The sequence below is a fragment of the Rhincodon typus genome, chromosome 26, assembly GCF_021869965.1.
Source record: "Rhincodon typus isolate 14 chromosome 26, sRhiTyp1.1, whole genome shotgun sequence".
Lineage (NCBI taxonomy): Eukaryota > Metazoa > Chordata > Chondrichthyes > Orectolobiformes > Rhincodontidae > Rhincodon > Rhincodon typus.
In genome coordinates, this window is record NC_063357.1 from 11,051,040 (window position 1) to 11,064,012 (window position 12,973).

The 12,973-nt window shown below is 36.8% G+C and overlaps 1 protein-coding gene across 1 annotated transcript in view; it reads right to left on the reverse strand.

Moving 5' to 3' along the window:
* Window positions 1-1,875: 1,875 nt before the first annotated feature.
* Window positions 1,876-12,973, reverse strand: part of LOC109919258 (lissencephaly-1 homolog) — a 34,640-nt gene continuing 23,542 nt past the window's right edge. Inside the window, exon 9 of the mRNA XM_020519243.2 lies at window positions 1,876-6,303. Within this exon, the coding sequence (XP_020374832.2) occupies window positions 6,230-6,303 (74 nt within the window). The 3' untranslated portion in view covers window positions 1,876-6,229. The remainder of the gene's footprint in view (window positions 6,304-12,973) is intronic.

Consider the following 12,973-nt stretch of genomic DNA (forward strand, 5'->3'; position numbering starts at 1 on the left):
GAACTTTCCTCTTTGTATAAAGCACTTTTGAGCAAGTTTTTGGTCACTTCTCCTATCCTCAGTCAAGAGGTTTTTAACCTTCAGGTTGCTATGCCAACAAAGGACAACAAATTAAGATTTAGTGTTGAATTAGTACAGCATCTTGCAAGTATTCAGAGTTTATTAATTTCTGGTATATTTACCAATTAGCTAAATATAGGAAGAAGTTGGCTGAACAAGTATCAAATGTATAAGTAGATGGATAATAGCTGGTAAAAACTGATTAAACTCCTCCCTCTTCCCTGTACAGCGTCCCAGACAAATCACTGACCCCATGATTGTTCCAAAATGCAGTACCTCCATGTAGAAAAACAAACTATACATGCTAGTCGTAAATTAGGTCTTACAACCACAACTTGGATTCAGTACTGTTATCAAGTTAAACTGACAATTGGTCATTTTTTGGTTGTTATTCCTATGTCACATACACAGTGCCAGCTGACAGCACATTAGTAACCAATTTCAACCAATATCATTTTGTAAATGATTACCACTAAAATGGGTTTCTCCAGAACAGCATGGTTGAATTTGGAGATGAGAAAACTTAGTTAACCACTTACATTAATCATTCTTATTGAATCCCCACCCAAAGATAAATATTTTCACTGATTTGTTTGAAAGAAAAATACTTTCTGCTACTTGGATCAAAGCATGGGTCATTGAAATACCTAAGAAACAATAAAATAAAGTTAATTCTACTTCCAACAAGAAAATAAGTGAGCTTTGCAAGAACAATTATTTTCAGAACCATTTACCTTTTGTGGTCGGAACAATACTGACCAAAGATGACTTCAATATGATTCAGATTCAAAACTACTAAAATCATCAACGGTTGCCGCGTATAGCAGTAGCTATAATTTAACCAGTGAAGTTACAAGCAATGGTCAATACCTAAAATTAGTACATTTTCCATAACTGATACCTGCAACAGATGGAAATAAAAATTGGCAAGATAGGAAATCACAGCATCTGTCAGATGAATGCAGCAGGTTATTTCAGATGGCACTCTAAAATTAAGTTATATTGCAAGCTGATACAATTCCAGATTTCTGCCATTCTAGCCTCTCCTTTCAATGATACCTTTTTTGTCCCTCAATATAAGTGCATGTTTTACATGGCAGCAGTCCTTTCATTAGAGGTGTTTTGGAACTTCAAGTCAGACTTTATTTGGATCATTCACAACTGACCTCATTCTTGGATTTATTCAAAAGATGTGAAAAATAGCAGTACTCAATTTTTTTTGTTATTATTCTGAACAGCATTTAAAGACAACCAACTTTCACAGATAGAGCATGGAGTACCTCTACATCTGACCAACTGATGTTTAGCTTTTCTAAAACAAGTGAGATTTTCATTAGTTATCAAGTAACTTTACCAAAGAATTAGACGAAAGACAAAGCGGAGATAGAAGTATTCATCATTTACATATTCATTTTAAATCGTAACTTCATGAAAACTTAATTTTATTCTAGCAATGACTTACATTATCATTATTTCGCATCCACTTTTCCCATATACCTGCAGTGCTGTAATTTTTGAGGCAATCTATACACACACACACAGGTATAGAGTAATTCATAATCACTGACCTCCCAATTCCAAACATCCCTCACAGTGAAGAACATGCTGCAGAGCCTAGCAACCTGAACAGCAATTTTCTTACAAGACTGGAATCCTACTGGAGTCTCATTTTTTAATTCCACAAACTCCACGTTGTTAAAAAGTGCCATGTTTCCAGATTTAGCAAGTTGGCCAGTGATGTAAAAGTGTCAGTATCAATATTTAAACAATTAGTTTGGAAAAATCGATCACACGAGGAAGGAAAAAACACAGCAGTTTTGTATGCATTTTAATAGTCTTTACCAATTGGTACATTAAGATTTTAATATGCAGAAAACATGAATAAATCTTGTTTTACACAGTTTGATAGCAACAAATCTTACTGTAAAACACACAGCAGTATATACATTCCTTAACTGATTGCTTGTACTGTGTCAATAGCTCAATTATCTTCTCACAGTCCTGGTACGTATAATTGCACCCACTGCTTCTGCTTGTAAAATTACTTCTTGCCATAGTGTCAGTGATGAGTACAACGTCTACTTGGAGGTTCACTACTGGTCGTCTGGAACACCTTGGGAACACGGAGGGTAAAGGCAGGACTAGAAAGCAGCCAATCACATGATACAGTGGGAATGGCAAAGGTCAATTAACAGCCAGTAAAATAGCTGACAAAACAGAGTCTGAAGGGTTAAAAATGGCTGCAGTGGGAATGGCCATTTAAGAGTTTGAACCAGGCAATTCACAAAAGGAGGAAGAGGCAAATAGGAGAAGCAGGATACTGACAGTAGACTTGGCTTGGTGAGTCTATAACCAAGCTTTCAAAACTACAGTGCTCCATAGCCCCTTACACTTGCTAGCTACTAGGTTTGTTTAGTGCCTTGGACATAGCATTGGTCACACTATACACGCACTGAAGAAAGCAGGACGGTTTTTCTTATTTTAAAGTGCAAGATGCTATACAAGTTTTCTTTTCAACTTCAACAAAGGCCAAATCATACTAGATGTTTTCAACCAATATTTATTGAAGTGGTTATATTAAAGTCACCCATGATTCGGAACGGGGCACATCGGTATTTAAGGGCTCATTTTGAGAATGTGTAATGCGTTTAAAAATGATTTTGTTTATGCTTTTAGTTAGCACGTGAACATACAGGTTACTCCATTTAAGAGCAGATTCCTCATTAAAACGATTGCTTCCTATGTACATATTTTTGGATTATAAAATGGAAAGGCAAAAGTAATTTTGGTCAAGACAGTGGATTTTATTACTGAAAACTTCTATCTGCTCCTAAAAGGAGCAAACTGTGTTCCACATGTAAGCAGGCTATAAAGATGTTAGATTGGTGTAAAAAAACATATGAATGTAGCTCTTTCGGCCTCAAGATATAGCACTAATTCAGAATTCTTTTTAACACTTTAAATAAGCTAAAATAGTTACAAACACGCTAAACTGAGCTACCACAGCTACTGTTTCAACTTCCTTACAGCACCACAACTTCAATACCGTACCACTAAATCATAACTATTGATACATGTGCCAGCATTCTCCAGTTGCACAGCATCTAACAGGAGTGCCACTGTCAGTCAAGTACGCTAACTTTGACAGAAAAGTGCTTTGAAAAAAACGTTACCAGCAAAAACAACTGAAATGTGACTGGATATTTCTGACTAACAGAGCCACAGCCCCTTAAGCTGCCTGTACTTTACTTGGTTGATTGGACTTTCATTTTAAGGCTTCACATGAGACTGATCATAATAAGCATTTACTGCCTATTACAGGTCCATGCAATGGTATATTTTGAATCCTGAAAGCAGCAAAATTGCTTCTGAATGAAGTTTGAAGTCACTGAAGAGTTATGCAAATTGAGATGAGTATTTTACAATGGGATAAGAAAGGGAAGAAAAGAAATGCGTTTTGCTACAACAGTTAAGGGCACCTTTGTCACAATGTTTAATCTGGAATTCAACTGCGTCAACTACAATTGCTAGAATTGAAATCTATTTGCCAGAAGAAATAACAGTAGGCTGATGTCATATGACCTTTAGACATGAAAATGTTATATTTCAAATTGCTAATTTATGGTGAAGCTTAAAATGGAATATGTAGAATAACCTGAGCTGCAACAGAAGACATGGAAGTGTTGAGAAAATACATTTTTGGCATGTCACCCTTTGTAGAATTACAGTATCTTTTGTAAGTAATAGATGCTACAGTCCAAATCACCAGGTTTCAGATTTTCTTTGAAACCAGACAGCACAATTTGCAACAAATATGGAAACACGAAACCATTAGCTTATGAAATTCTAGTTATGATACACTTAAATTTAGATTCTTGATAAAGGTTTTGTGTTTGAACTGCTTGTGAAGGTGTGATTTCTTTGCGGTACCAGTGTATTGTGGATTTTAGGAAAGAGGAAGTCACAAGTATACATTCTGAATAAAAGCATAAGTGTACAAAACGTACAGTGCAGCTCATTTGTCAAGGCCAACTTCATTAGACATGTGATTGGCAACTGGGAATTTAACCCTATGAGCTATAAATTATTATTCTGCATTTGTTACTCAGTTTAAAATATTATTTCATGTACTGCAAGCAATTTACAGCAGCTGTGAATTACCCACTAATGAGCATATTATTCTTTCCAGAATCGATGCTGTGTTTACAGATCTGTCATGCTCGAATTATCTGGCTGTTCTACTGTTACTGCTATTGAACTGCACAAGTTACAATGGCAGGCGGCCACAGAATTCACAAAACATTACTGCACACTCTCCAGAATGAACAAGAAATTGCATTGATTGGACACGACAAAGCAGAACTTGATGCAATTCCCAGTGCTGACGTAAAATTTTCAGTTGCACTTTATTTCTCTTTCAACATTGGTTCCTTTAAGCTATACATTATTTTTCTTCCAGGCGAAAAGTTTTTAACCAAAGGCATTCTATAAATGTACCAAGAAAGTGGGATGGGGGTTGCTGTTGACTTTGTGCAAAAAAAAAATCAAATAAAAAGAATTTTCAAAATAATTTCAAGGACAGTCTATAAGTAGGACTCCTGGCTTAAAGTCAAAACTTTTATTTAAAAAAAGTATGTCGCACATTTTACTACAAAAGAAAGCAGAGGGACTTTTTAATTATTCATTACTCTAAAGTACCATCTGAATTGATAGATGCTCAGAGTAGCCTTCAACAAAACACTGACACTATTCTGTCCTAGAAATTCTTTTTAATATTTCAAGTTGTAAAGTACATCCTTCATAAAATAAGTGGCCCCTGCTTCAAGCAGGGTGTGTTGACCAGATTAGGCACAAGGTTTTCATATGTTTTAAATAAAAGAACTATTAAAATAAATGGCACTAGTTGCTACAAAAGCTTTCAGCATGTTTTTTTCTAGACATCTACAAATTATGTTCAGTTTAAAATGACTGGGTATCTGAGTTAAAAGTGCTGCATATTTAGTGGCTTTTTCATGGCATGAATTATTGTCACTAAAATATCTTTCTAAAACATATGAACACAATGCGTCTATTATGGGAAATGGTGTTACAAAGCTCATCATTACCAACATCAATTTTGCTCTTAAAGTAAACTAAGTATCCACTTGAATTTTCAGATTTAAGGCTAATGTACTATCCAACCAAATGTAACAATGTGCACTAAAACAGACTTAGCAGTGCTCATATATAGTACTATTTGAAGTGTTTTGCAGTTAATATAATTCTTGGATGGTACACACCCCAGAAAATACTTTTTGATTCTCAGTACAGTTACAATATAACCACCTGCAGTTATCATTCCAGGGTCTGAATGGGTGAAGCATGTTTTCTTTTGCAGTCACCAATATGCCCCGCATTTGATTATTGTTACTGCATTTCAAGGTTGGGAAAGAGAGTGACAGGTAGGCTTAAAAAGTTAAATAGTCTCATTTATTACATATTTTGTGAGCCAACTTTAAATATAATTATCTATGAATGTTAATCCCAGCCTAAGTGGGAGATCGAACAGTTATCTTCAGAATTCATCCAATGTAATCACATTCACTGGATTCGTGGTTCTAATCATTTATACGGGCTAACAGATTGGTAGATAATTTATGGACAACAGCTACACACTCCTCAAATGAACCCTAGCACCACACAAAGTGATTCAAGGTTTACAGAATCTGCACACTGTTTGTGCTTTATATTACAACGATGATGAAAATAAAGACCATTTCCAATAACTGTTGATTTAATTTCAGTCATAGTCAGTGCCCTAATTATCCAATCAACTTCTGCTTTCCAGGTCTAATATGACCAATGCTAGCCCTTGTTCTTTTACCTATGGTACTTCTAGACAACGTATGTAATTTACAGTATACAATTCGGATTCACCATGCATGAATACTTTTGTGTAACATTTAATAGCTCAATCTACATCCAGAATAATTTACATGAAAGGACAATAGTTATTAAACAGAGCTCGATGGGTAACCATGGTAACTGAGTGCATCCGGGGTTTGGTGGGGGTGGGGTTGGGGGGGGGGGGGGGGGGGGGGGGGGAGAGAAGAGTGGCAACGTGGGTTTGGATTATTTGGAAAGGGAAAGAAGGGGAAGGAGGAGAAAAAAAAACAGAAGATCATCTCTATCAGCGGCACTCCCAGACCTTTACCGTTTGATCTACGCTTCCAGTAACGACAAATGGACCCGTCTTGTGGAAATCTGTGGAAGAAAACCAGGGGTTAAAAAAGGCCAAAAATGTCATTCATTGCATCACTGAGATCAACACTAACCAGAAGACATCTTCCAAACAAAGTACGGTTATCAAATACATGTTTCTCAATTCATGAAATACAGTTGAAAGTCTAAGAGCTATAGGATGCACTGTTAGCAAGTTTGTGGATGACACCAAAATTGGTGGTATAGTGGATAGTGAAGGTTACCTAAGATTACAAAGAGATCTTGATCATTTGGCTCAATGGGCTCAGGAGTGGCAGATGGAGTTTAATTTGGATAAATGCGAGGTATTGCATTTTGGTCAAACAAGGGCAGAACTCATACAATTAACACTAAGGCCCCATGTGGTGTTGCAGAACAGAAAGACCTAGGGGTCCAGCTTAACTTTTTAAGCCTAATGCTTCAAAACTTGCATCACAGGGACACAGGATGATTAAGAAGGCATTTAGCATGCTTATCTTCATTGCTCAGGCCTTTAATGTATAGGAGTTGGGATAACATGTTGAGGTTATACAGTACTTTGGTGAGGCCTCTTCTGGAGTATCACGTGCAGTTCTGGTCACTCTGCTATAGGAAGGATATTACTGAATTGGAAAGGGTTCAGAAAAGATTTACCGGGATGCCAGGAATGGAGGGTTTAAGTTATAAGGACAGAACACAGAATATAGACAGGTCGGGACTTTTTTCACTGCAGCATAGGAGGTTGAGGGGTCACCTTGGAGAGGTTTATAAAGTCAAGAGGGATTCTGCTTTGTTGCTTTCCACAGTTTGACTTGAAACATTGTGACAAATTTTCCCAGCCCCATGGTGTTGGTCTTAGAAACAAAAACCAAAATTGCTGGAAAACTCAGCAGGTTCTGATGTAGGATTACTGGACCTGAAATATTCTCTACTTTCTCTCCAAAGATGGAAGACCTGCTGAGTTTTTCCAGTAATTTCTCTTTTCGCTTCCGATTTTCAGCATCCGCAGTTCTTAGATTTTGTTGTTTGGTGTTGGTCTTAAATGCAGGGAAAATAGGAGGGGAGCTATAGCAGGATGACTCTTAGACATTGGGAAGCTTTCCAGGGAATAAGGATGAGAAGCCGATTATCTGCCTGTTCCAAGGATGCAGGCAACCAATTTGTGTTAAGGTATCGATAAGAAACAATTTTGTGGTCTCTGCACAATTTTTCCACCACCAGAGCAATGTCCCTGCAGCAGGCTGTGTGGCCATCAAAGCCAAAGACATGGAGTCATAGCAAAAGTCTTTACCCCTAAGGTTACTAAGTTCAAAACTAAGGAACATATTTTTAAGATGAGAGGAAGTTTTAAAAAGGGTGCGAGGGGCAACTTTTTTTAAAACAGAGGGTGGTTCGTGTGTGGAACGAACTTCTAGATGAAGTGGTGGATGCAGGTACAGTTATAACATTTAAAAGACATTTGGGTAAGTACTTGAATAAGAAAGGCTTGGAAGGATTATAGGCCAATTTCAGGCAAGTAGTTAGGGAAACTTAATCAGCATGGACAAGTTGGATAGAAGAATCTGTTTCCGTGCGATATGACTGACTACTGCAAAGAATGATACATGAGTTAAAGAATACAACAGATATAAAACGAGAGGAAGTGATTAAGTTATGCAAGCTGGAACAGATACCAATTATTTCCGTTATTTTCAAAACTATAGCAAAAAAAAAAGGTGCAATCTAGCCTCAGGTTCAATGCAATGGGGAGTGCAGGTACAGCATAGCAGATGTGGCAACCGGGAAGGAAAATACAAAAGGCAAGAGTCACAGTAACATCAATAATTCTAATCAATGAAAATAAAAAGGTGTAGATGGCTTACAAGACAAATGGCAAAAGAAACATTACCCAATCGAGAAACATGCTCCTCATTCAAGAATGCACAAATTACTAGAACACTTCCAGGTATGAAAATAGATTTCATGTTTTAGGACAGTTCTAGGCTTTATAGTTTCATAAAGTAAGGGAAGCACCACAACAAAAGCTGATTTTCTTAAAAACAGCTTTAGAAATGGAAATATGGATGCGTGTGTGGGTAATAGTGAGTCCAGTGATAACAGAAGGAAAATTAAGGATTCAACCAAAAGTAAAAGATTGGAGATGTTGTTCAACTGACTTATTTCTTTAAAAAAAGAACAGCTTTTGAACACGAGTCAAGATTTCAATCACATTATTATCATGGCAGAGGCATCAGGTAACCTGCTATGAATGTTAATTTATCATGGCTGCAAGAACTGGAAGTTGGTTGGAGTCACATCTAATTCCACCAGGTAAGATCAAATCATGCCCAGAGTGATGAATTAAGCACTAAAGTAGCCTATGCAAACCACTGGTATGGTAATCTCCTATCAAAAACTCACCTCAAAACTACAAATCAGTGCTCCAATACACAAACATGGCCGTAGAACAAAAATCTGACAGCATACATCCTCACCCATGTTCAAAATAAAAATGTTTGAGCAAATAATGTAATTATACTGCGTGACCAATTAGAGTCACAATAATTATTCCATTAATGCCGTAAAAAGAATATAATGAATAACTTCAAGTATTTGCAGATTACAGGTGCCCTAGGCAAATTAGATAATTTCATTTTTCGGCAGAGGGCAGCAAGATATAAATATTAGCAGTCACTCTTGGCTCCTAGACTATCAATTTCAGGGTAAATTAAATGTTGCTAAATGGCAGTATGTTAGAGATCATCAAGGTCACTTGCAAGGTTCATCTGCAGTTTAAAACAATTGACTAACATGAAATACCTTGAGGCATAACTAAACAATAAACATAATTAGAGGTGCTGGACATAAGAGAATATGAAAAAATCTTAGTTAAATCAATGTCTAAGAGTCAGTGGTTCATTTATGGCAAGGTCCATGCAGGGCCTTTACCAAGACAATCAGTCAAACTCATTGCTGTGCTTTATTCCCGTAGCCTTGTTAACTTCCTCCTACTTCCTTTTCAAGTCATGGAAAATCTCAGTTTCTATCACCTTTGGATGCAGTGAGTTCATGAGGTCTCTCTTTTGGATAGTTAAATGTGACACATGAACATTAAAAGCCACTCAGCCCTCACACATCTACTTTGTCCATATATTAGATGACAGCTGGCAATGCCTCAACTAATCTGACCCCACTTTTGTTCCATATCCCTTGAACAACTTATGATCCCAGTCATCTTAGCATGCATTCTAGATTTCAGTACTCTGTTTAAAAAAAAATTGCTCTTTGACTTTGTTCATGTCTGATTTCCAATTTTAAGTTATCTCCTTGTTATTCATTTCTACAAAAAGAAATGATCTCTCTATTTATATTACAAAGTTCCTCCAACAGCTTGCACTTACAGCACCTTCAATTTTGTAAAGCCTCCCAAATTACATGCTAGATAAGGAGATATCCGGACAAGTGACCAAAATCTTAGTCAAAAGCCTAACTCAAAGGAAGGAAACTGCAAAGCATTGAGCCAAGGTAGCAGATTTGGTGAGACCAAGAAAGCCAGGGACACACTATGAAATCAATCTAGAATAGTGCAGAGATCTTGGAGGGCTACAGGGCTGAATGAGTCTTTTCATAATTCAACTCCTGAAGGTCCAGTATCACTAATGAATCTGAGATGTACCCCCTTCAGTAGTGCATGCTAAATCTCTTGGCTCCTCAACAATCACTTATCATTTAGACAGGAATTTAAGTTTTTTTTTTAGGTCCAAATGGAGTGGCTTCTATCTTCTCCAATTTTTCCCAAAGACTTCTAACTTCCTATTCCCCATTTTTAGTATTTACTACCCCTCGGTGTCAGCACAAACTTGAACACAGAACCTTCTGTTACATTAATAGCAGATGGTCAAATGTTCAGACTGAAGAACAAATCCTTGGACAACATTACTCAAATCTCATCTTTTTTTTCCCACAACATATCTAACTTCACCCAAAGTGTGTTGCAAAAGCCTAGGAGGAAATCACGAAGACATTTTTATTATTGCTTTTTAGCATCAAATAGTTCTGTCCTGGGAAGGAAAGGGAATCTCTTACTTGTAAATGCTGACAGAATTTGAAGAATTGATTCATAATGCTTGCAGTTAAAGTCCACATTGGCAAAATCTGAAAACATGTTATCTTATCTGGAATCATGAGGAAACAACTCATTACACCTCATTGTTTGAATGATCATCAGTTGTTTGGAAATCGCAAATCATTAATTGCAGGTGGTGTAACTTGGATACCAGCAGTGTTTAATAAGATGAAAATATGAATGTTGAATTTACCACTTCTCCATAAAGTTGGAAAAAATCCAAATTCAATGTTCTAGTTTGTCAGATGCAGAAAGTAAGTGGCTTAATGTAATAAACTCAAATCTAAATTACAAAGCAGCAGAGCGTAATGTCTAATTAACGCAAAGAATAAGAGACAGGCCTACTGAGGAAATATTCAGGAAAGTAAATTTAAACAGGTTAGCGCATACAACAATACTATCAAAACTACTCATCAAGCCTATACCGTGAATAGAGTGAAAAATCCAGATACAAGTTCATAAATCTACATGAGAATATTAAATACACATCAAATCTTAACATTTTGAAAGACTAATTCACAAAAAAGGCCAAGGGAACATCTGGCAGAGTTCCAGAACTTATGACAATCCAGCGACCTCTACACGAATGCATAAAGATCATGCGATTAATGCATCCTTTAGTTAAATAGCCGGAGACTGGTATGAACAATAACCACTTAGTCAATGTAATGGAAAACGAGTGATGGTTATGAAACTGTACTAAAAAGAAAACACTTACTTTAGGGATGCTGAATAGAATCCTAATTCAGAAAAATTATGGTGACATCAACATTCATGGCTCTCCAATTTTAAGTCCTTACCAGATCAACAGTCTTTTACTTTCTCTGATTTGGTTAATTTTCAATTCAACTCAGAAGCATAATTTCTATTCCATGTAATTCTATCTTGTGGATAAATTGCTTTTGTAGAACAGTATCAAAATCATTACTGAAACTGAAAACTGTCTTGCATCCTAAGAATATCAACAAAAGCAATCATTTTGTGGAGTAAGACGTGGCCCCTCAAATCTTTGCTCATTTCCACTTACCAAACCACATCTAAGTATTTCACTGACCTCTTGATCAGGAGGTCTTACATGAAACTAAAATTATGGAGGTATTGTGTCAAGTCTACGGGCATCCCAAAGACTGTCTCACTGCTCTCTAATTTTGTACCTCACATACTTCACTACCTGATAATTGCATTCAGATAATAACAGGGGTGCAGATTTTGCTAATTATTTGTAAAGCATTCATGTGGTCCTAACACCTTGTCCTTTCTTCCCCCAGCCAGTCATCAACTTATTGAAATTTTCTATTCAATCTCTCAACAACAGACAAACCGTTATGATGCAATTATAATCCTTACTAACCTAGCCACGTAGCTACGTAGTGGCTAATCTAACTTGTTTCTTGGTTCTGGTGGCACAGCCTACAAACTATCACAGATGACCATCCTTAAATCCATGCACCACAGTTTTGAAGCTTGTCATTCATTACATTGGAACTTTTTCCAACAATTTTTCTTACCCTAGAGAGTGTGAAAGGCAACAATATATTCAGGACTCTCAGAGCTAGAACAAGTGATTTCTCATCATACTTCAAGGATCCCATACAACAACTATTCACCATAAGAGATTGCAGAATACAGTTTCTTGGTCATCAGCCACAACATTCTTCTATTTTACACTTACAATGCATGATCAGATACATTCTGTGACAATATGCGCCTTTAAGAGGGATTTGTTCTGTCCTGTTCTCTTGAAGAGTGGCGTTGTTAATCTGATGTTGATATGTCTGCTACACAGAAAGCAGAGCAAAGAGCTTTGGGTTTTTAAAAATTAGATAAAAGGATCATGAGTGCGCAGAGACAGGCTCTCAGTCCCAGGGTTTTAGTTTTGCTTTCAGTTGTTGAAGTTGGGGTTTTTGGAGTTGAAACTGCTAGATACAGCTCTCTCTGCTGCTAGATTCATTCTTGCAGTTTCTCTTTTCTCCTGGACTGGAGGAGATAGCAAATGAAGGAAATCTGTTTTGCTGAATTTGCCTTGCCAAGAGTGTATTTATGGGATGCTGCTGTATTGGAACGGTTGATAGCAGTAGTTGAATAATATAATATTTTACTATTTGTTTTAATAGAGTTAAAGTTATGCCAATTTTTTTGTATTTTAACTGTAGTGTAAGAATAAATTGTGTTCTGCTTAAAGTCTAGCAGTGGGACCAATCAACTCACATCTGGAACACTGAGCCTTCTGCTTACCTATAAACAAGAGAAAAGTTAGGGTCTAGGCTATCTCCTTGACATTTTGAGGTGATTTGGTCTGGTCCATAACAACTCCTTCTCGTTACTTCCAGATCCAAGAGTGCCCCATATACAGATACTGCACACTATTTACTGTTCTTAACACCAACATGAAGGCTTGTCGTTACAAGATATAACTACTGAAAGCATGAATGAAGAAATATCACAGATATAGAGTTAACCTGCACTGCTTGAGAGATATTTTCTGCAGTACAAGTAAAATGAAGTGGTAAGTAAATTTATTGATAGCACCATGTGGTAAGTAAGCCAAAAGGGCAGCAGCGAGCCAAAAGGGCAGCAGCGAGCCAAAAG